Below are 22,630 nucleotides of genomic sequence, written 5' to 3' on the forward strand. Positions count from 1 at the left end.
AAATACAATGGTAAACGCCGTATATATAAATATATTTTACAGTACGTAAGAAATGCGACTCGACAAATTGTCAAAATCAGCTACTGGTTCTGCAAGACATGGAGTTAATACTCGTGAAACCAAACATGATGATTGAGTACAACGACTACGAGTATACAGTAGAACAAACCAACAAGATCTGCTTCCAGAAGAACAGCTTTGACGTGAACCGTCTTGGTGACGGAATTGCCATCAAGTCGCGCAAATATAACTTCACCGTATTATACAGTCCGGACGGTGATGTGAAGATCGGGGTTCGTAAAGATTTCTTCAATACCTTAACCACTTTTGGTACTCAAATTTTATGTTTATACAGATAAATATGATAACTTATAACGAAATTTATTTGGCAGAATGTGTTTTGCCCATATATATTTTTTTAATATTTTATATTACCTTTGAAAACATTTTTCTTCTTTTTTTAGAAAGAAAAGTATATAAAATTCTGGTTAGAAGTAAAAGTATTTTAAATTATCAATATCTCAAATCGCACTTTCATAAATTAGATTTCATTTGATTAACAACTTATACTTTACTCAAAAGAGAAACTGAAGATTGTCCGCTTACAAATTTTACTCGTCGCTCGTACCATACAATTAGATTTATAGAATATAGATCATAATAGCGTGATTATAAAGAATCGTCTACAGCTGAAGTCAAGGCAACCATTCGATAGGTCTCTAAGAAATACATGGGGCACGTGGACGGCCTGTGCGGACTGTTCAACGGAGACGCGAGCGACGACCGCGCGATGCCGAACGGCCGCGTGGCCACCACGCTGGAGCAGTTCGGGCGCGCCTGGGCCAAGCCCGGCCTGCAGCCGCAGGACTGCCGCGTGGACGCCGTGCCCAGGGACAAGCAGAAGCGGGTCTGGGACCTCTGCAAGGTCATCACGTGAGTATCGTCTGACGTCAGCTGATTGTCTTTTCTCAATTGAGTTTTGCCAGTAATTCGTAGAAAGTATATTATTCCTATGCCGCTCGATATTTTATAAATAATGCTTAAATTGGTTAAAGAGATGTGAAGTAAGAACCCTAAATATTTTATATAAATATATATTCAATATGAATTATTGTAATAGAATATTTCCGAAGCCTGAGTGACATTTTAATATTGCTCGTAGGGAGGAACCATTGTCTCAATGCGCAAAGGTACTTAACTTGGACAAGTGGCGAAGCATTTGCTTAGAGAAAATCTGCAAGTGTGCAGACCTGGTCATCAACGGCACCAAGAAGACTGAGGAAGAATGCAGATGTCTACTAGTGGAGAAACTTGTAGCAGAGTGCTTAGCCGCGGATAAGAACATCGACGTTTCAAGCTGGAGAATGCAGATGGATTGCCGTGAGTTGCATACATCCTATATCCTACATGCTAATAATAATCATCATCCTTGAAAACAATAACCAGTTTGTCTGATATGAATCTTAATTTTCTTTAGCGATTTATCAATTCGTTCTATGAAGTTTACTGCCATTTTATTCCCAACAGACTAATACAACATCTTGATTGATTATGTAAATTATTGTTAAAGATCCATAATCTTGTTCAAATGTCAACGACTGACAAAATAAATAACTATGGCAATCTTACCGACTCAGACGAAGAAAACTGCCGAATATGTCTTCCAAAAGTTGTAGGTATCTTTCCATCGCTCTACGGTTTATTGTAATCCTTCCTCAGCGGCTGAGTGTCCAGCTCCGCTGGTGCACTACGACTGCTACCGCAAGCGATGCGAACCAGCGTGCGGGTCGGGCTCGTCCTCGTGTCCGGTGGAGGAGGGCCAGTGCTTCCCCGGCTGCTACTGCCCCGAGGGCAAGCTGAGAAAAGCCCACCAGTGCGTCACGCCATCCGAATGTCTTGATTGTAAGTTTTACTAATCTACGCACAGTGGTAAAGACTGAAAAAAAATGATTATAAGTACATAGATATATTATAAATAGCGTATTATATTAACCATACGCAAAAAAAGGAGTGCGTGCTTATTCTCACATGAAATTGTGCGTCACAAACGAGAATGATGAGACAGAAAGATTGTGACGTACAAAACAGAAGTAATATTAGAAGTAATATTAGTTTAAAAGTGTACCGTTTCTATTTTACGTCGTGGTGACTGTATTTCAAGGAATAGTAGTAAAATATTCTTTTACGCTCATCCTCATTTTAGGTACGTGTACGGGAGTGGGCTCACCAGCCAAGTACGTGACCTTCGAGGGCGACGACCTGCCCTTCCTCGGGAACTGCACCTACCTCGCCTCCAGAGACACCAATGAGACTGGATACCACAAATACCAGGTTTTATTATTGCACATACTGACTACGATATAATTTAATAAAAATAAAGGTATAAACGTTCTCTAACGTACGAGTATTTCCTCAAATTCAAATCTGTCGATGAATGACGTAAGAGAGAAACGTGTTTCATTATGTGTTTTGCAATTGTTACTTGCAAATAACAACAAACTAACTACAGTTGAACTGTGGAACCGAACCAAATTCCTCTAAAAAAAACGAATACGAGACAACTTGACTCACATACGATCGATAGCATTTTCTTAAATTAACTATAATTGCAGAATGGATAAACTGTACCAACAGCAGGCAGCTCATAAAAAGCCAGTTTAAAGCTAAATTGATCACGCTTAAGTTAATATATATCTAATAAATATTGTAAATGTATTTTAATACTAGGTGTACGCATCAAACGGTCCCTGTGAAGACAACTCCGCCGCTGTGTGCACTAAGAGCGTTCATCTCATACACGAGAAGAACGTCATTCATGTAAATAAAGATCTGCAGACTGGGAAAGTAAGCAACTTTGGCGTATATTTATTTTATTAACTTTCATATCAGATCCAACATATTTTTTCGTCAAATAAATGTTGAAAAAAGGAACCAACTGTTAAGAAGTTTCCTCATGCGTGTAAGCTTATCCTGCCATGCTAAAATATTGTAATGTTTGGGTAAAATCATTTTACAACTTAACATTCTAGGATTTAACTGATGCCTAAAGTATTTTGCACTTCAAAGTCATTCCTTGTTTAGTAGAAAATAGTACGGCAAGCAAATGGACAGTGTTTAATTTGTTTAAAATTTTGTACTAACGCAAACACTCTTCCAGCTTATAACGACGGTGAACGGTAAACCTCTGTTCAAATATCCGATGACGAACGACTGGGGCACTATCAGCCTGGTCAACGGACAAGACGTCAGCGTACTCCTTCCGGATCAACACGTCGAAGTAAGATATCTAATGATCATAAAGTATGCTAACATATTCTATGTTAATGAAATATGAATAGAAATAAAATAATAGAAATCCTAATAGGAATAAAAAATGATTTTGAATAAATAGTACCAAGCATTGTATGAACTACTAAAGATAAATTTATAACTTCTTGAGGTGGATTTTCGTAAAATTCCCGGATTCCAAATCCGGATCTTTGCGGATGTCACCCTATTAGGAACCTCACTGTTTCAAATTTGTTGCCAAATTTCAAGTTTGTAGGTGTTACAGTGTCTGAGATTTCGTGATTGATCAGTGAGAGGTACTTCGCTTTTATATATACGGTTTATGCAGATACATTAATTATCATTTGTCGAAAAATGTATTATTCAAATTAAAAATTAAATTGTATTATTTATTCGTTCTCAGCTGATAGTGATCCAATCCAAAATGGAGTTCAGCGTGCGCGTCCCGTCGTTCTTGTACAGCAACCGGACTGAGGGTCTATGTGGCGTGTGCGCAGGATATCTCGACCATCTCACCACCAGCAACGGCACCGTTACCGACGATTTCAATCTCGTTAGTTATAGAAATTATCTCTCTAAAACTTGTCGATCTGTAAAAAGTCATTATCTATAATAGGTTGTCTTGAAGAAGAACATTATCTACATTTTAATTTATTTTAACAATTTTAAAACCTAAACCAGGGATTGGACCCCTCTGCCAGTTAGTGCGGCGTTCACATCTAAGATATTATGTTAGGAAATGTTATTTTATTATCTTTTATAAATTATTTTAACAGTACGGGAAGAGTTGGCAAGCGAGTCCTGAGGCACTAACGACACTAGAGATACCCCCACAAGAGCAGTGCGACGAGGCTCCACCACCAGAGGAATGTGCACCCATACCACCAGAGACCAACCCATGCTACAACATCTACGATGTCGATAAATTTGGTGCCGTAAGTGAAAAACATTTTTACATGAAAGTATGATTCAGTCGAGTGCTCTATTTTGACCGTATCAATAACTCCTAAATAATGAATATAACATACATGTTACAATATACAATATTCGTGTGTGTGGTGCGCAGTGCCACGCGCTGGTGGAGCCCGAGGCGTTCGCGGCGCAGTGCGAGGCGGAGCGCTGCGCGGGGGCGGCGCCCGACGCGTGCGGCGCGCTGCAGCGCTACGCCGCGCAGTGCCGCCGCCAGGGCGTCTGCGTGGACTGGCGCCGGGACCTGTGCCCCTACCCCTGGTCAGTCCGATACACGACTTGCCCATACATGGTCTCGTATTAAGCGGCTTGCTTCACCTGTAGTGCTTAGTGTACTTACTCCCTCTTTCCCGCTGTTAACGACGAGGTCGGATTATTCATTAGGAAGTTTAGGCGACAGCGAAAAGGCCTCGAAATGTGCATTGCCCAGGGGGGTCGACTTGGTTCGGCTATTGTTAATGTTCCGAACCCGAGCCACTGGCTCTCTAGCTGTTAATTCACCAATTAATTAAGTCAAGTTATTTTCACCATTTGTAGCATAAAAATAGGTAATAATTTAGTACCTCGTTGTGTTTTCCGACTTAAACTTAGACACATTGTAGTATTTTAAATTTGACAAGTATTAAGTACTTTCAGAAAGGATTTCATAATTTTGTCGACATTTGGACTATAAAAATTATCATTTTTCGTTTCACAGCGAAGCCCCGCTGGTGTACAGAGCATGCGTGGACTGCGAAAGGACATGTGACAACTACGACGAACTCAGAGATAATCCCAAGAAGTGCGATAAAGAACCGATTGAAGGATGCTTCTGTCCCGAAGGAAAAGTAAGTATGACACAATGTTAAATATCATTGGAAGATGTTCTTTTCACTTAAGATCTCTAACCTTGAATTAAAAGTTTGTCATCAATGTATTCCTAAATTATAGTGACTAAAAGACTAAATGCTACTTTTTATTTTTTATTTAGAGTATCTACATGTATATCTAGGAATTTCGTGTCAGCTTCAAGTATTTTGAGTGTTTTGCTGATAGTACCTAAACGAATATACGAGTGCCTAAAGACTCGTTTAGAAATGTTATAATTTCCTATTTTAAAGTAAAAAATTTGAAAATCTTTCAGGTAAGAGTTAACAATACGTGCATCGAGCCAACTAAATGCTTCCCTTGTGACGCAAAGAAGGAACATTATGCCGGCGACGAGTGGCAGGTAAGTTATTTACTGAAATATTGCGCCTCCCAACATACTCTCACGAAAAGCATTTTCGTGTCGAACCGACACCACCACTAAAGCCTCCCCGCCGTGCAGGAGGACGCGTGCACGAAATGCACGTGCGACAAGCTGTCGGAGCAGAGCGCGGCGCACGTGTCGTGCACCACGCAGACGTGCTCCGCGCCCGTGTGCTCGGAGCTGCAGGACCTCGTCGCCCTCGCCCCGCCGCCGCACTCCGCCGCGTGCTGCCGCCAATACATCTGCGGTGAGTCGCCGCTCCGTTTAGGCTTTTGACAAAAATCTACGGATCATACATTTTTTTATTATTCGTCTGTACTACAGTTGAGAAACCACCGAATGAGAGATGCGAGGAACCTAAGAGGATGGAGTGTGGATTTGGACAGGTGCTGAAGCAAAAGACCAAGGCGGACGGGTGCAAGGAATTCGCTTGCGGTAAAATTAATCCAAATATGACTCTCTTTTTAGTTTCGTGACTTATTTCTAAATGCAATATTTCCCGCAGAATGCAAGCCAGAGAGCGAATGCGAGAAACTTCCCGATGCGAGCGAAGTTGAAATGTTAGAACCGGGAATAGAACGCGTCGTTGACAGCACCGGGTGTTGCCCGCGCGCTGAGCTTGTATGTGTTCCACAGAATTGCCCACGACCACCGACCTGTCAAAAGTTCCAAACGCTAGAGACCAAAAATGTCACCGGCCAATGCTGTCCGGAGTATAAATGTGGTTTGTATAATTTCATCAGCTACGTATTGCAACAACCATTGGTCTATTGCTGACAACATTTACATTTCACAGAACTACCCAAGGACAAATGTGTAGTGACCCTCGAATGGGAAGCTGCTGCTAAGGGCGGTGAAAAAGCAAGAACGACACCTCAAGTGATGCTTAAAGATGTAAGTTTAAAACAATTATTATCTAAAAAAAATGCAAGCCGAAGGTATTCTTCCGCCAAACAGCAATAGTTAGTATTGTTGTATTCCGGTTTAAAGGACGAGTGAGCTATTTTAACTACAGACACAAGAGACATAATATCTTAGTATCCATTGTTGTGAAAGGTTAGTATTTCTTACAGTGGCAATGTCTGGGCTGAGGTGACCACTCACCATTGGGTTGCCAATTTGCCCGTCCGCCAATCTCATCATATCAGTGAAAAAATACATTTTTTTATGTCATTTTCACCAATATTTCTCGAATACTTATTTTGAAAGTGACATGAACATACTTTTCATTTAATACAAGAAAGCGGTACATTTCTTTATTATTTTTAGATGGATTCCGCCTGGCTGGACGGTCCATGCCGTTCGTGTCGCTGCGAGTCGTCCCCCCTGGGCGCAATAGCGCAGTGCAGCGTGACGGAGTGTCCCGCCATCGTCTCCACCGAGCAGTTCGTGCTGGAGCCGCGTCCCGTGCCCTTCGCTTGCTGTCCCGCTGCCGTGCACGTCGCCTGCCGAGATGGAGACAATATTTACAAGGTGAGTTTTATACATCCTCGTCGATTTTAAGCGGTACTGCCACTGGTATACAGAATTGCTCGTCTGCACTCTGTAATGAAATTAAACTGTTTGGACCAGGACCCACCATCTTCACCGAAAAGTTGAGAGAATCTCTCATTTGTGCTCTCTAGATATCCATTTAGGCGTTTTCCCAAAAAATCTTTACATAAAATTCATGAAATAAATGAATAACCAAACAATATTTTTTTTAACTAGGTCGGCGAGAACTGGACGTCCCCCTTCGACCCCTGTGAATCGTACAAGTGCTCAGAGGTTGAGGAAGGCAAATTGGAGAAGGTCACAACCGTACAAAACTGCCATACCGATTGCCAACCTGTAAGTACTCGTACCATGAATGTTTCAAAGAATATTCCGAACCACTTAACCTAAATTCATAATTTATCAGGGTTGGGAGTACTCACCTGCTCCCGTAGACAGAAAGCAGTGCTGCGGACAGTGCCAGCCCGTAGCGTGTATAGTGGACGGCGTAACGAGAGACATCGGGACCTCCTGGACCTCGCCAGACTTCTGCGCAAATTATACCTGTGCTAACCTCAACGGCACTGTAAGTTGTCACTTACCTTACCTTCAAACTAATAATATTTTTCACAAAAACGAAATGGATGTATTGATTACCAACAGCAGGACACATTGTGGCGTTGATTCATCAAGTAGCTTGAAAGCGCTTTCTTATCTTTCAAAAAGAAGGTGGATCTTTGCCATGCTGCATTTAGAGTTGATCACAATATTCAACTAACCCTTCGAAGGGTGGTTGTATATATAGTTACCTCAATTTTTCTGGAGTTTTTGCTTTTTTACCGTTGAATTTTGAATTTGAATAAATTTTGCTTGAAGATTCAAGTTATAAGATATTTATGGAAAAAGTGTATATTTCTATATTTATAATTAATTCTAAATATTTGAAACGCCAAAAAAGTTTTTTTTTCAGAAATAATTCAGCTTTTCTTTGAAATGTTGTTGACGAATTGCTTTGAAATGTTGTTTCATATACTTCATGTCTATTATCGGTACATTAATTTCAGATTTTTAAGCAAACCAAAATTTTCAAAATAAAATTATCTAATTCTATTACTCGAATATTATTTTTATAATTCTAACGTCAGAATCTTAATCAGCGAACCCAAAAACTATTGATTGATTTTGAAAATTTCTTCAATAAAAAAAATGCCCATTACAGGGTAATCCCTTATGTAATTCGTATGTCTAAATTAAAAGTAATATTAGTATTCAAACTTTTTGTACCGTGTCTTTAGTACCATATCAGAACACTAAAATGTATAAGCTAACCACTAAAATACAAAAAAAAAACCTGTTTTAGCTTCAAGTGCAAAGTAAAAACGAATCGTGTCCCGAAATATCAGAAGCGGTCAAGAAACAGTTTGTACTGAGTGAAGAGAAGATTCCAGAAGAGTGCTGTCTAAAACAAGAGCCGATCGCTTGCCGCGTTGGAAACAAAATTTATCAGGTACGTACTTCATTAAAATAATAAATTAATTATTATACGCAAAGCCATTTTTCAACAATTGTAAAGTGACTATGAAATATTAAGTACAAAAGCTTGGGTAAGTCCAATCTCATTTTCATTACTCATAGTGCTTTTGAGCAACGTCCTTTTAGGTAGGAATCGCCTACTGATTGGGTTTGAAGGAGTTAAGTTAAATTATAGGCAGGGAAACAATAGCTTCAATCAAACAGCTGATGCCGGGGTAAGAAAAGGTATGTTTCTTTTTGCATATATCTAACGGCCGAGAAGATCACTTTACAATTGGCAGGCTGCCTTTCTAAAAATAATTACATTATGGAAGACCTAAAAAATTAATTTAAAAGATTTATAAAATCCTATCCAGGAGGGTCAAACGTGGCCATCCTCCGACCCCTGTAAGAACTACACGTGCTCCCGCGACGAGGCCGGCCTCACGCACGCCGCCAGCGTCGAGACTTGCGTCAGGGACTGCAAGCGAGGCTGGAAGTACATCGAGCCTGCTGCCGGGGTCTGCTGCGGACACTGTGTGCAGGACAAGTGTGTGGTCGGCGATGAACTAAAGGAACCTGGTGAGTTGGTATACTCTTGCTTAATTCTAGACGTGTTGGCTAGCCTGTTGAGCTGTAGATCTTGGGGTCTTTAAATTGCCGAATGAAAAGAAACAACAGTGTTAAGTTTTGTAAATACTAAGTTAAATGATTATTAATATTTGACAGGTACAACATGGCAATCCGCCGACAACTGCACGACGTTTTCGTGTGAAGGGATCGAGGGCGAGGTGTACACGACGTCAGCGCAGTACCCATGTCCTGACGTGTCGGCCTGCGCCCCGCAGGACCTCGTCAATGAGACCTGCTGTCAGGTGTGCAAGGAGAAACCGTCTTCACTAAGTAAGTGTGGTCTTAAAAATCTTTGAATTACCGGAACGCATAAACCCGATTATCGACATATTAAAATATTCGTATTTAATATTTATCTTATTAAAAATTACGCGAGAAAATTCGGATGTTGTCATCCTTTAAAAATATATGTATTACGATTTTAGTTATTTCAGTGATACTATTTTTATATTATTATGATAAAATTTGGAAAATTAGTTGTTCCAATATTAAGACATTGCACATAAGACTGATAATTTAATTATATTTGATGGATTATTATTTAAAGGTCACACAACACGTATGGGTAAGTGCATTCTGATTTGTTTCATTGATCTTCCAGGCACATGTGTACCAACGCCGATGCCCAAGAGCGAGTCGGTCGGTCTGATCCGAGTGCACATGGGTCCGCACGGTCTTTGCGTCAACGAGGAACCGCTCGACGGATTCCAGGAGTGCAGAGGCTCGTGTGACTCCGGAACTCTGTACAACAACCGTGAGTGAAACTCGATTAGTTCCTTATCGTTTTAACTAAATCGTTTATAATTCATAATTTGATTTAATTCCGAAAGTATTAATTATCAAAGTCGAGTCGAGTCGAGTCTATAAAAATAACAGAGAGGTCATAAACTTCGGCCATACATCGAATCTGACCGCAGAGACCGGCATCCACGACTCGTCGTGCGAGTGCTGCCAGGCGACGCGCTACGCGCCGCTGCTGGTGTCGCTGACGTGCGCGGACGGCTCGCGGCGCCCGCACCGCCTCGCGTCGCCGGCCGACTGCGCCTGCAGGCGCTGCGCCGAGCTGGCCTCGCACTGGTACCCCAGCAAGAGCGGTGAGACGCGAGCGGATATACGTGTTCGCTGTTAATATTTGTAACTGGAATCTCCGTTCTATTTGTTTTCTAAATAAATTTATAACATTAGAAATTTACCCTTGAGTCATATGAAACACAGGACGAGCTGTAGATGGTTAATTTAAAGAAACGAAAAGTTCATTTCCTCTTCATTTGTCGAAATAAAAAATAATGTAATTTAATAAAATATATCGTGCAGGATACTCGCAAGCGTCCAACCAACCGACACCTCAATACGGGCGCTGGCGCTCCAAGGAGCCCGACGAGTACACCGTCCCCGACATGTTCGTCCGCTACGGGACTCCGGCCCCTCGCCGACAGTTCTGATCACCATCTAGTCACTTCTAAGTGAGGATAGGAATTTAAATTTAAAATTAGACGCGTTTAAGTATTACGTAGATGGGTGGGACGGGGCATTCGATATATTTTTTTAACTTTTCTGACATCTGTAACAAAGCATAAAACCAATTTTTCTAAAGAAACACCTTTTCTTAATGGTTTCACTGAAAACCCTTATTTTTAGTCAGAGTAATCGACGTTATTAAGTAAAAACAAATATATATATATATATATATATATTTATATGTTATTTTGTGCTGTCAAAAGATTATTTTATTTTCTCTTAAAAGATTTGAAGCTTACGAAATACTTGAAACGCGTTCTTTGTTTATAAAAATATTTCCAAAAAAAATATTACTTTTGGATTTATTATAAAATGTATTAATGAAAGAAGTATCCAGTGATTTTAATCATTTATTATTGTAAATAAAGAATATAATATTGATAAATTATGCGTTTGTATTATCACAATTTTTAATTCGAATAGAAATTCTAACGATCAACAAACAAATGCCAATAATTTTGACCACAGATAATTAAAACTACCACACACTGAACATTTATTTGAATCTTTAAAATTACTTTTTACAGACCTAGAACACGAATTCGAACTCACATGAAATTACCATTCAAAAATTGTTACAATCACTAGCCATCACATTTAACGAGAAACATTTATTCAAACACATACTTATATTACTTAAAACTGAAATTACGTATGACGTCCAATACAATAGAGAAAACATTGGAAACATCATACAAATTAAATTAAATCACTTAATCTTTTTCGTTGGTAGTGTCCACGTTTAGTTTTTGTATTTCGTTTTCCTTCTTGTAACAGCTTTATTTTTTGATTTCTCAACATCTCTGATACATATTTGAACCTCCGCATGCACTCCTCCTAGGAAAAATAGAAATACTCCAAGTAGACTCGTTATAAACACTTTAGAATCGTCATTTTACAGGATTCAATCGAATGTAAAGCTACCACAGTTAAGGAATTTCGATGAGAACAGGCAAGTAACTCAGTAGTTACTTTTTTTTTCAAATTATTACATCTCAATTAGTCAAGTTATAAAACAATATTTGGAAAGATGAATATCTCAATCTAACCTAACTTAAAGTATTGGCGCATTCGCCGTTTATTTTTAATACGTAAGTACCAAATGCCGTACCGTGGTCTTCCCGGGCACGGCATTCGCGATCTTCTGCCAGCGGTCTCCCTTAGCTCCCTTGGGAATCTTGGCGAGGGCGGCCTCCAACGCGCTCTGCTGGGTCCGAGACCAGTTGTCGCCACTCGGCTCCTCCACCTTACGCGTCTTCACCTGCGGACGGCCATAACACGCCATAACGTGTACCTCCTACGTGATTTCCGTTCATTATTAATATAACTATAAAATAATGAATATTAAAATTCGAACTTAAAACAAGTTGTGGTTTGTTAGTCAACCATTTCCAAAATAATTGTACTTAAGACTACCAAAAACAAATAAATTTTGTGCATATCTAGCTATAAATAGTTAAAAAAGACGAAAATGTTTAATTTATTTCCATTTTTACCCCGAGCCCTTAAAGAGCCCGACGTGTACACCATCCCCAAACCGATCTTCCGCATCGACACTGCGGCCCCGGCAGCAGTTCTCAGGATCACCTAACAGTTTCTAAGACAGGATAGGAATTTAAATTTGAAAATATGGACACATTCAAGTATTGCGTAAGCAGCCTTAAGACGGAGGATTTTTTTTACGTTTTCTAACAAATTAAAAAAAACTAGATTGATAGAAGTCGATTAACATTTTCTATGCGATTAGCTAATAACTCTGTTTTATTAAGCACTACAAACTAATCATGATTAACATCTTTATTTCTTTTTTTTTAATACAATTACGAATCGTCGCATCGCACTTTCATTGTTAAAAGCCGTTAGGTATATTTTCGTAGAAGAATTTGTTGTAAAATTGTCTATGTCTAAATTTTATTGAATCTGATTAGATAGTATATATAATATTTGAACTTACTCTAAAAGACTCCTGGCGTAGCTTCTCATAGCCGGAGGACTTTGTAGTACTAATCAGTATATAGTTGAAATAGTAACTAAAAAAAAAAAATTATACAAATTCAAATAAAAACTTCGCCGATATTCAAAACGCCATTTTTTCACGAATCTATATTGAATACCATAGATAACTTTCAATCTCAATTCAATGTGAAAAATGTTTTTCATTCTTAGGCGTCCTGCCATTTAAATAGGCTATAAATACGTCGTTTATACTGAAAATTTTTATTAAGTTATTTTTTCTTAAGCCGGTGGAATTCAAATATGTAATTGAAAAAACATTGAGTTATTCGATTGTTTACGAAATACTTGGAATGCGTACTTTGGCTATTGATATATATGTTATATATATATATATATTATTAAATATGTTAATAAAAGAAATTGTCAGAGATGTTATAATTTATTATTGTAAATATTGATAAAATTATGCGTTTTTTGTCACCATTTTTTAATTCCTATAGTAATTTTATTCGAACATCCAACTAAGAAAAGCGAATAAATTTTGACCACAGATAATTATAACTACCACAGATTAAAAATTAATATTAATATTCAAATTTAGTCTTCTTCGTCAATCTGATTATCATTTTCGTTGGGAGTTTCCGCGTTTAGTTTTTGTGATTCTTCTTCCTTCTGCTTCTGTTTTCTTAACATTTCTGATAAATATTTGCACCTCTGCATACACTCCTCCTAATAAAAAAAAATCAAAATATTCTTTTTTCAAAAGTCAAGCTTCCATTGCAGTTACTCTTTTTCATAAATGAGAGAGAAATTAAATAATAATACATTTCAGACAAAAAGTTATAAAATATTATGAAAAAAATTTCAATGTATCAAAAAAAAATATCTGAATTAAGTTAGTATTTCAAAACAATATAAATGAAAATTAAATAAAATTACAAAAATATATTTAAAAAAATGTTGCACGCCTTAAAAAAAGTATTCTCTATCGACTATTGGAATTCATAAAAGTAGGCAACGAATGTACGAACTTTATAATGAAAGGATGTACAATCACAGTGCCACTTTTGCCAACTATGTAAGTAACTATTCAAAATTATTTAGAAAAGTGTGCTTTTTGGCAGTCTTTAACTATAAAAAATAGAATTAAGAATGCATATGACAAAATAAAAATGACTTGGAAAATTATTAATTGTGAAACTGATAGAGGTGGCAGTCGCAGCTCTGAATTAAACTTAAATTATAATAATAAAATCATAAATAGTGAACGGGAAGTTGCTTCAGTTTTTGAACATTTTTTTTCTGACATACCAGTTTCTACAATTAAGTTACTTATTTCTTCTCCAGCAGTTACCGAATCATTGATGAAAGAAAATGTACGAAAATGCAAATAAAAATTTAATTTTACCCCTGTAAACACCAATGACATAATTTGTACATTTAAGTCATTAGACATTAAGAAAACTGCTGATCTATGGGGTATTTCTGTAAAGGTGATTAATTCAATTATTGATGTGATTGCACCTTATCTTGCAATAATATTCAATGATTGTGTTCAACGTGGTGTATTTCCTGACCTGATAAAACATAGTAAAGTCATTCCAATATTTAAATCTGGTAGCTCTTCAGATCCTAACAACTATAGGCCAATCTCAATGCTATCAACTCTCAGCAAAATATTTGAAAAAATTATTCTAAATCAATTATTAGCATATTTCAATAGATACAATCTGCTTCATAGAAAACAATTTGGATTTACGAGGGGTCGCTGGACTACCGACGCAGGTATAGAACTTATAAGAAATATCTATGAAGCCTGGGAGAGGTCGCAGGATGCCTTAGGGATTTTCTGCGACTTATCCAAAGCCTTTGATTGTGTTCAACATGAAACTCTGGTCAGGAAACTATATCACTATGGAATTAGAGAATGTGCACTCGACCTTCTGACTTCTTATCTTAACAATAGAATTCAGAGGGTTGACGTTAAAGGGACATGGTCTCCTGGGGTCTCAGTTGGTATGGGGGTCCCATAAGGATCAATTCTTGGACCTTTTCTATTCCTCATATACATAAATGACTTGCCCTTTCTTGTTGGGAACAAACATGATATAGTATTGTTTGCTGATGATACCTCTTTGGTTTTTAAAATTAATAGGAAACAGGTACAGTATGACGATGTAAACAATGCTATGTCTGATATAGTACACTGGTTTAGCGTAAATAATCTTAGGCTGAATAATAAAAAAACTAAAATTGTAAAATTTAGCACACCAAACGTGCAAACGTAAAACCCGATGTACTTATCAATGGGGAATCGATGGATCCAGTTGAAACAACTGAATTTCTTGGCCTTACTCTTGATGCCAAGTTACAGTGGCTCCCCCATATAAACGGATTGGCGAGTAGACTGAGTTCTGCGGCATTTGCAGTCAAAAAAATTAGATTATTTACCGATGTTGATACGGCTCGCCTAGTTTATTTCAGTTACTTTCACAGTATAATGTCCTACGGTATTATGCTTTGGGGTAACGCAGCCGCTATCCATACTATATTTGTGCTGCAGAAGAAGGCTATTCGCGCAATCTATAACCTAGGAGACAAGGAATCATTAAGGTATAAATTTAAAGAAATTAAGATATTAACTGTTGCTTCTCAATATATATTCTGTAATGTTTTGTATGTACGGAAAAATATTAATGTTTTTATGAGAAAATGTGATTCTCATAACATTGGTACAAGGAACAAACATAATCTTGTTACTCCTGTTACTCGACTACATAGAGTCAGTAACTCTTTTGTGGGGCAATGTATACGCTTCTACAACAGGATCCCAGAAAGCGTTCAAAATGCTTCTGTTGCCAAATTTTAAAAAATTGTTAAAGAACGCTTGTGTGCGAAAGGTTACTGTATACAATTAGTGAGTCTATGTTTGAAAGCTCACCTTGGGAATGAAACGATCGCCTCCTGGCTGTTTCTATTTATATACAATTATGTATGTAATTAATTTGACAAAAAAAAACGACCCGCTGAGTTTCTTTCACCGGTTCTTCTCAGGTCAGGGTGTTCCTTTTTCCGAACCGGTGGTAGTGTTTAATTTGACCATCAATAAGTAAGTGTAATGCTGCTATGTTGAATAAAGGAATTTGAGTTTGACGTATTCTTGGCAATACCATATATGTCTATTTTACAGGTAGATGAAAACGTAAAAAACCCAGAAGTTACTCTTCAAACGAATGAATGTATTTTGCACGAAAAACAACCACATAACAATAAATACACCACGTCTCGCCCAATAACTATACGCCTTTTTATAATTTATATAATCTTTAAACGACAAACTACATATTATATATAATCTTATATAGACTGTGCCTTATTGATTAATGTTATTTTTAGTATTTAATCAAAGATCTGAATGATTTGACCCAGGAAGAATGTTTTAACTTTTCGCAGTCGGAAACTTTACTTCGCGTATTTAAACTTGTAAATTAAAATAAACAACATCTTTATGGACATTGTCGTTCATCAATTTTTTGCTGAATCCTGTAAACTGAAACTTTGCTGTAAGTAACCATCCATAAAAGTAGAATAAATTGTTCGCAAGTCTTGCCAAAAAATTTAAGAAACGCCTGCCGTATATTATCTAATATTACACAAAACGGTTACGTAAATGCATCATAACAAAAAAGGTCAATTGAAATACTTTATAATCAATCACAGTGACTAAACGACCATTCGAGCGTAAAATTACTTTCAACTAAACTTTCACTTTCGTCACACTTAACGATAAACTTTATCTAAAATATTAACTACTAACTAACTTACTTTATACAAAGAACTAACATAACGTAACATAGAGAGGACATTACTGATTGCTTAGTGCCAAACCACCCACTAAAATAAACGGTGTCCTCTCTATCATAGTGAGACGTCACTGTGGTGGGGGCCAGAGGGGGATTTTAAAAGGGAAGGACCAGTGAGAGCGTCCCCTCAAACGACTGCTTGTTGACCAGAAGTCTGTCCCAAGTTAGACAAATATAACAAGACAGTGTTTCTCACACGTCGTTGAGAAACACTGTCTTGGTCCCCTATGAGGACCATGACATCAGAAGGCTTCTGTTTTGGAAACAAAAAACCTCAGATCCAATTTTTCGGTCTGACCCACGAAGGCGTCACCTTTGTAGCAATGGGCCCGAAAATTAGCTTAGCCCAATAATCGTGCCGGTATACCACCAGCTTACCGTGGTATAGTGTTGGACTTAGTAGCCTCTTTTAAGGCGTAGACAGAGCCAGAGCCAGAATATAAAAAAAAAACAGGGTCGTACTTTTCAAACTAAAAGACGCAACGGATGCCGTCCCGAAGTTGTTATTCATGACGACACAAGCGCAAATAGGTATAAGACTGATATAAGCAACAAAACTTAAATCGCACACAAAGTGACAATCTATTAACAAATATAAAACAAAAATACATATCGGGCACCAAAACAAAAACGTAATCAAACACCAAGGATATTTAAATAACAGTTGTACACCGTCGAAGGCACACTTGACGACGGCCGACTACGAACTCCTACGATTGCGAATCTAATAATATACATAGTTTTATATAAAGTAATATTCTGGTCCCCGTCAAAAGTGTTCAGTACCTTAGTCTTCCCGGGCACGGCGGTGGCGATCTTCTGCCAGCGGTCCCCGGGCGCCCCCTTGGGGCTCTTGGCGAGCGCCGCCTCCAGCGCGCGCTGCTGGCCCTGCGACCAGTTGCCGCCGCTCGTCTCCTCCGCCTTGCGCGTCTTCACCTGAGAAACGCCACTCGCTGTAACGATCTGTGTCTGTGCCGCTTCGAGTGTTCCGACGCGAGAACATTATTAAGAGATTTTATTACTTTTAGAAAGTCACACTTTGAAGCTTGCCCGGTACCCCCGATACGATAGCAGATTTGTTCTAAGTTTTCCAAAAAGGGGTTATTTTTTAAATTAGTGATCGATCTATCGGTTGTAGATCCCGAGAAAATTTATGAATTATCTTTCAAGCAATAACCACCTAAAAACTTAAAGCTAGGATGTTGACAATGTTTAATTGTGACTTTTAAATTAAATATTAAAACGTTAAAAATTCTCATTTATTGTAAATGTAAACAAAGCTAACGGTTTGGGAGGAATAAAACTCACGAAGCAGTGAATAGGAATCAGATTTCATTTTCGTTTACAATTTTTGTTTAAGTAATAGCTTGGACGTATCGTATTATTTGCAAAGTGTGTTATCATCTACATAAAATTCTCAGTAACAGACCGGAATCTGGAATTTAGAAGTGTACACACCCGTGCCTCGGATAGCACGTAAAGATCGTTAAAGTCCTACGCTTGAACTCTTACACGTGTTGGATTTGCCGTCTCATCGGATTGTGGGTGATCGAATAGATGATGTGTGAACACATACAAACACACATCACCACACAAACAAACACCACCTGTGTTTCCGCTACATTATGTCCTGAGTAGTTGGCTGGTCTCCATTGAGACCAAAATTGTTCAAGACGAGATCATCATCAATATATATCTATAAATTTCTAAGCCTCGCTGCCAGGCTTCAAAGTTATGAAGAAACTTTGCTGAACATTGCCCGACTTTTAATAAGAGCCATTGATGATGAAGTTCAACACCGATTGATTATGTGTAATTCTTAAAAATAAAACAGATTGTGAAAATAGGATTATTACCTCCTAAGAGTCTTTGCCTATCACGTTTCATTAATTTTATCTAACTTTGGAATGCTTAAATTGATTACCAATCACTATCGCAGTTTATAATTGACACGTAATATAAATTTTAATTGTAACAATACGCCGTCTAGGCGTGACCAGAAATTGTACATAAAACCAATTTCTCTTTTTTCTATTTTATGTTGGGAACTAAGATGTTATGTCCCTTATTACACCGGCTCACTTCAAACTTTAAACACTACAACGTTAAGTATTGCTGTTTCGCAGTAGAATATCTGATAAGTGGTTGGTACCGACCCAGCCGGGCTTTTACAAAGCCCAACCATCAAGTAACATCAAGTAACTTGCATAATAAAATTTTATGTTTATTTTAATTGCTTCAGAATACTTATCTCAAGTATTATTATCACTACTTTTAAATTGAGATACAAATCTCACCTTTTTCGGTAGCTCGGGAGGTGTTTCTTCCGCTTGATCTTGACCAGGTAACTTGTAGCAGTTCTCCTTAAGCTTGGCGGCCATATGGGTAACTTCAGGAACACTCCTCGACATAGCTTCGGCTATCCTCTCCCATCGCTCAGCTGCACCGGGCGGGTACTTCTTTACTAGACGGACTAGTTCCACCAAATCGTCATCCGTCCAGAGACCTCCCGATATAACTGGAGGGGACTGTGAGAATATTATATTATGATCATTATTTTTAAACGATACATAAAATCTCACATCATTAGCATTAAAAACTCGAATAAATTAAAAAAGAAGTGAAAATATGTATTTAAATGCTCTTAAACTCACAGGTTTAACTGGTACGGCCACCGGTGCTGCATCGTCCGGCTCCGAGGCCGGATCCAGCAGACAGTCCCTGGCAGGCGGCACGAAAGCCCTGCGCCTGCGCGCGGCACTGCTTGCCTCCGCACGGGCCTCCGCTGCCGCCGCTTCACGTTCCGCCCGGATACGGTCTTCTTCTTCCCTATCAATATAAATAAAAAATATTACACTCTATACTTAATGAAAATGACACAGACATCACACTTAAAATAAAATGAATTATTATTACAGACTAATATAGGAAAAAAAAAATATAGGAAAAAAAAAAAAAAGAGAATAAACTTTTTTTTAATTCCTATTTATTAAATAAGCAGGTTGACACGAGTACAATATTATCGCACCTCAGATTTTTCTTCTGCAATCAAAAATCAATTGCTTTATGGACAAGATCTCACATGTAAGTCACATAATTATGATATAACATATTTTATTAGTGTGCAAACTAATATTACAATGCGAAAGCGACTCTGTCTGTCTGTTGCTCTTTCATGACCAAATCCTTGAGCTGAATTTGAAGAAAGTTGGTATAAAGCAAGCTTGAACCCCAAGAAACGACATAGGCTCCTTTTTTATGCCTAACAACCAACTTCTAAAACGCAAGTGAAGCCGCAAGTATGACACTAGTAGATTATATATTATCATTAACTCACTTCCACTTTCGCCTTTTCTTCTCTTCAATCATCTCTATCCTCCTTCTATTTAATTCCGTTATAACATCAGGAATCGTTGTGATAGTCCACCATATTACTCTTGGTATTTGAAATGGCAGAGTGTCTTTAATACTAGGTTTTGGTAACAGTTCTAATATTTCCGCTATGCCAGTGTCAAAACCTGTCTTTTTAAAAAACTTCTTGCTTCGAGTATTTAATATATGCTCCTGCAGACAAAATTAAAATTGTATAAGTTTCATACACAACATATAAATATATCAAAATGATAAATATGTCAGGTTAAGATGAAATCAGACTTAGTCATTTCAAGATAACTTTTAACTTGCCCGTTCAATATTTTTCAGTATGAATTGCGAACAAAAATTAGCCTCATATGCTTTAATTCATTTATATTCTATTATTATTTTCTTTCAGGCAGATACTCAAGCATGATAAATCAATTCTGTTTGTCCACAAGGCTATCTTGGGCTATTAATGGGCTATCTGTATAGTTCTGGTATACATATTACACATGGTCTTTATGCAGACCTATCTCAACATCAAATATTTCACTGCCATATAACAATAATTTAATCAGAATTTGAAGTTTGATGAATTAATGAATGATAACATTTTAAAAATTACCCATATTTGAACCACATTGATGATATTAGTGTACATTTGTGGTCTTATTGCTTAAGGAATCACTTATTGACATATATTAATGAATTTTAAGAAATAAATCTACTTACAGCTGTAAACCTCTTTTCGAAATATGCAGCCCAGCCAACAGCATACTGTCCGAATGTTATGATTACAAAAAGTATTATAGAACCCTCGGCCAAGCCCATCCTCCTCACTTGTCTATAGTAATACACTGCTGAACGCCAGTTCGGAAGACCATTCTTGAGGACCTCATTATACCTGATTTATGTAAAGATAAATATGAGATAATTTTATGTCATTATAAATATATTAAATTAAAAATGTTTATATATTATAAATATTAATAAAATTAACTTATTATGATAACAAAATTTTAGAAATAAGTAAATTACATGTATGAAAGCTCAATATCTAACTATGTACATATGTTATTAACAATTTTATTGTAGTCATTACTTTTCTCGTTTCCCAGGATCTTTAAGTATGTTGTGAACAGATACTAAGTTCCTAAATTGAACATCTGCATCTGGAGCGTCGTTTTTATCCGGGTGGAGCTTTAATGTTAGCCTTTTGAAGGCTGATTTTATTTCTGATTGTGAAGCATCCTTAAAAACAATAAAAAGATAGTAATATTATAATTTTTAATCTTATGTTCAAAACGAGTATTTAATTTATGAGACATATTTAGGGAAAGTCACAATAATTTTCACTCACCTTTAAAACTCCCAATAATTCATAAAAATTCTGATTCACTTCTTCAACCACGTCGAAGACCTCTAAATCATCATCATTCCATGCACGGACACTTAAGATTAAAGTAAAAAATAACAAAATTCCACACCGCATTTTTCTTTTATTTATAATAAATAGGTCGACGATTTAACACATGAATTACACGATTTGGGACATTTTCATTGATAATGTGAACCACTCAGACTGATTTTGACTTATTATAATTGGCAATGATATGATTAAAATGTCACTAAATGCGAAATGTCACAACGTCGAACGTCGCCACAAAACTGACGTTTAGATGTATTTGTACTTGTGTCATGTATATATTATACGTATTTAAAAACTTCAATGTTCAAAAATGGACACGTTCATTTTTATGCTTTTGGTTTCATAAAATGCCTTGCCTAAATAATCTATTTTATGAATATTTGTTTTCTATATTAATATAATCATATTTATGTTATTCGTCGGATGATATTCTAAAAGAGTTACAACCACAATTTGCATATTAATTTTTATGCTGGTTTAAAGAATATTTATTAACATATCATGTTTTTGTACTGTCATTGGAAAATTCACTATAAATATTCAAACACTCCAAATAATAAAGCTGCAGATTACTCAACTGCAGATACCTCTACACAACAGTAGTAGGTAATACTGCTTGATGGTAGAATATACGATGAGTGGATGGTATCTATCAAGACTGGCTTGCACAAAGCCTTACAACTAAATAATATTCTATTTTAGCTAATTATAAAGGAATCTCAACTTGCGAGTGTCAAAGTTCTGAGTTAGCCATTATGGACATAATCTTAAGCGATGACCTGATCAGTGGTCACTCGTCAATGAATCTACCAAAATAATTAAATTCCTAGTATTCATGTATTTGAAATATAACTGAGCCCTTCTTATGTAAATATAGTTATAAAACTTAAATAACTATTGTCGGTGGTGCGATAATAATAAATAAAATTGTAAGGAGTGCTTTGCATATCTTGCAATGACAATGTGTAAAAGGTAAAATGACCACGAAACATTACCCAATAATCTAATAATCACATCATATGTATTAAGATAATATAATTAATAGGTCATATTAAATAAATCAAAGGGCAAACAAAACATTTAACGGAATTTTATTAAATATCTCGCATATTGTGTTTTTATCGTAGAAAGCAGTAAGCCAAATCAGCACAGCATTATGGTATTGTAATTGTACACTTTTCCATTTTTTCTAAAACCTATAATTATATCTATAACTAGTTCTCTTCCGTGGCTTTGCTCGCATTTTAAGGATTGGTCGTCAGGTGTTAGGTATAAAAAAGCTTATGTCCTTCTTTGAAGTTTAAGCTTGCTTTTCACCAATTTTTTACAAATACGATTAAGTCATTTGGACGTGTAAGAGCAACAACAGAAAGATAGACAAAGTTATTTTCAAAAATTATG

General features: G+C 37.0%; 2 protein-coding genes across 2 annotated transcripts in view; one reads left to right on the forward strand and one right to left on the reverse strand.

The window, feature by feature from the left end:
- Nucleotides 1-11,009, forward strand: part of LOC113396258 (hemocytin) — a 48,567-nt gene extending 37,558 nt beyond the window's left edge. The window contains exons 51-75 of the mRNA XM_064215646.1: nt 43-293; nt 716-933; nt 1,163-1,380; nt 1,720-1,902; nt 2,204-2,331; nt 2,728-2,844; nt 3,158-3,277; nt 3,692-3,841; nt 4,065-4,223; nt 4,355-4,518; nt 4,955-5,084; nt 5,381-5,467; nt 5,567-5,735; nt 5,813-5,923; nt 5,994-6,212; nt 6,285-6,382; nt 6,758-6,961; nt 7,199-7,318; nt 7,389-7,547; nt 8,322-8,468; nt 8,851-9,055; nt 9,203-9,376; nt 9,708-9,860; nt 10,024-10,200; nt 10,421-11,009. Coding sequence (XP_064071716.1) covers nt 43-293; nt 716-933; nt 1,163-1,380; nt 1,720-1,902; nt 2,204-2,331; nt 2,728-2,844; nt 3,158-3,277; nt 3,692-3,841; nt 4,065-4,223; nt 4,355-4,518; nt 4,955-5,084; nt 5,381-5,467; nt 5,567-5,735; nt 5,813-5,923; nt 5,994-6,212; nt 6,285-6,382; nt 6,758-6,961; nt 7,199-7,318; nt 7,389-7,547; nt 8,322-8,468; nt 8,851-9,055; nt 9,203-9,376; nt 9,708-9,860; nt 10,024-10,200; nt 10,421-10,548 — 3,989 coding nt within the window. The 3' untranslated portion in view covers nt 10,549-11,009. The remainder of the gene's footprint in view (nt 1-42; nt 294-715; nt 934-1,162; nt 1,381-1,719; nt 1,903-2,203; nt 2,332-2,727; nt 2,845-3,157; nt 3,278-3,691; nt 3,842-4,064; nt 4,224-4,354; nt 4,519-4,954; nt 5,085-5,380; nt 5,468-5,566; nt 5,736-5,812; nt 5,924-5,993; nt 6,213-6,284; nt 6,383-6,757; nt 6,962-7,198; nt 7,319-7,388; nt 7,548-8,321; nt 8,469-8,850; nt 9,056-9,202; nt 9,377-9,707; nt 9,861-10,023; nt 10,201-10,420) is intronic.
- A 2,016-nt stretch (nt 11,010-13,025) lies between these two features.
- LOC113396292 (uncharacterized protein F54F2.9) lies at nt 13,026-21,456 on the reverse strand. The gene is made up of 8 exons (XM_026634182.2): nt 21,161-21,456; nt 20,903-21,051; nt 20,533-20,704; nt 19,781-20,007; nt 19,098-19,272; nt 18,741-18,971; nt 17,230-17,379; nt 13,026-13,309 (listed from the first exon to the last, which is right to left on the reverse strand). Exons 1-8 carry the CDS (start codon nt 21,290-21,292, stop codon nt 13,178-13,180), a joined length of 1,368 nt encoding a protein of 455 aa, XP_026489967.2. The 5' UTR covers nt 21,293-21,456; the 3' UTR covers nt 13,026-13,177.
- Between the last annotated feature and the right edge of the window lie 1,174 nt (nt 21,457-22,630).

This window comes from Vanessa tameamea, chromosome 8, assembly GCF_037043105.1.
Source record: "Vanessa tameamea isolate UH-Manoa-2023 chromosome 8, ilVanTame1 primary haplotype, whole genome shotgun sequence".
NCBI lineage: Eukaryota > Metazoa > Arthropoda > Insecta > Lepidoptera > Nymphalidae > Vanessa > Vanessa tameamea.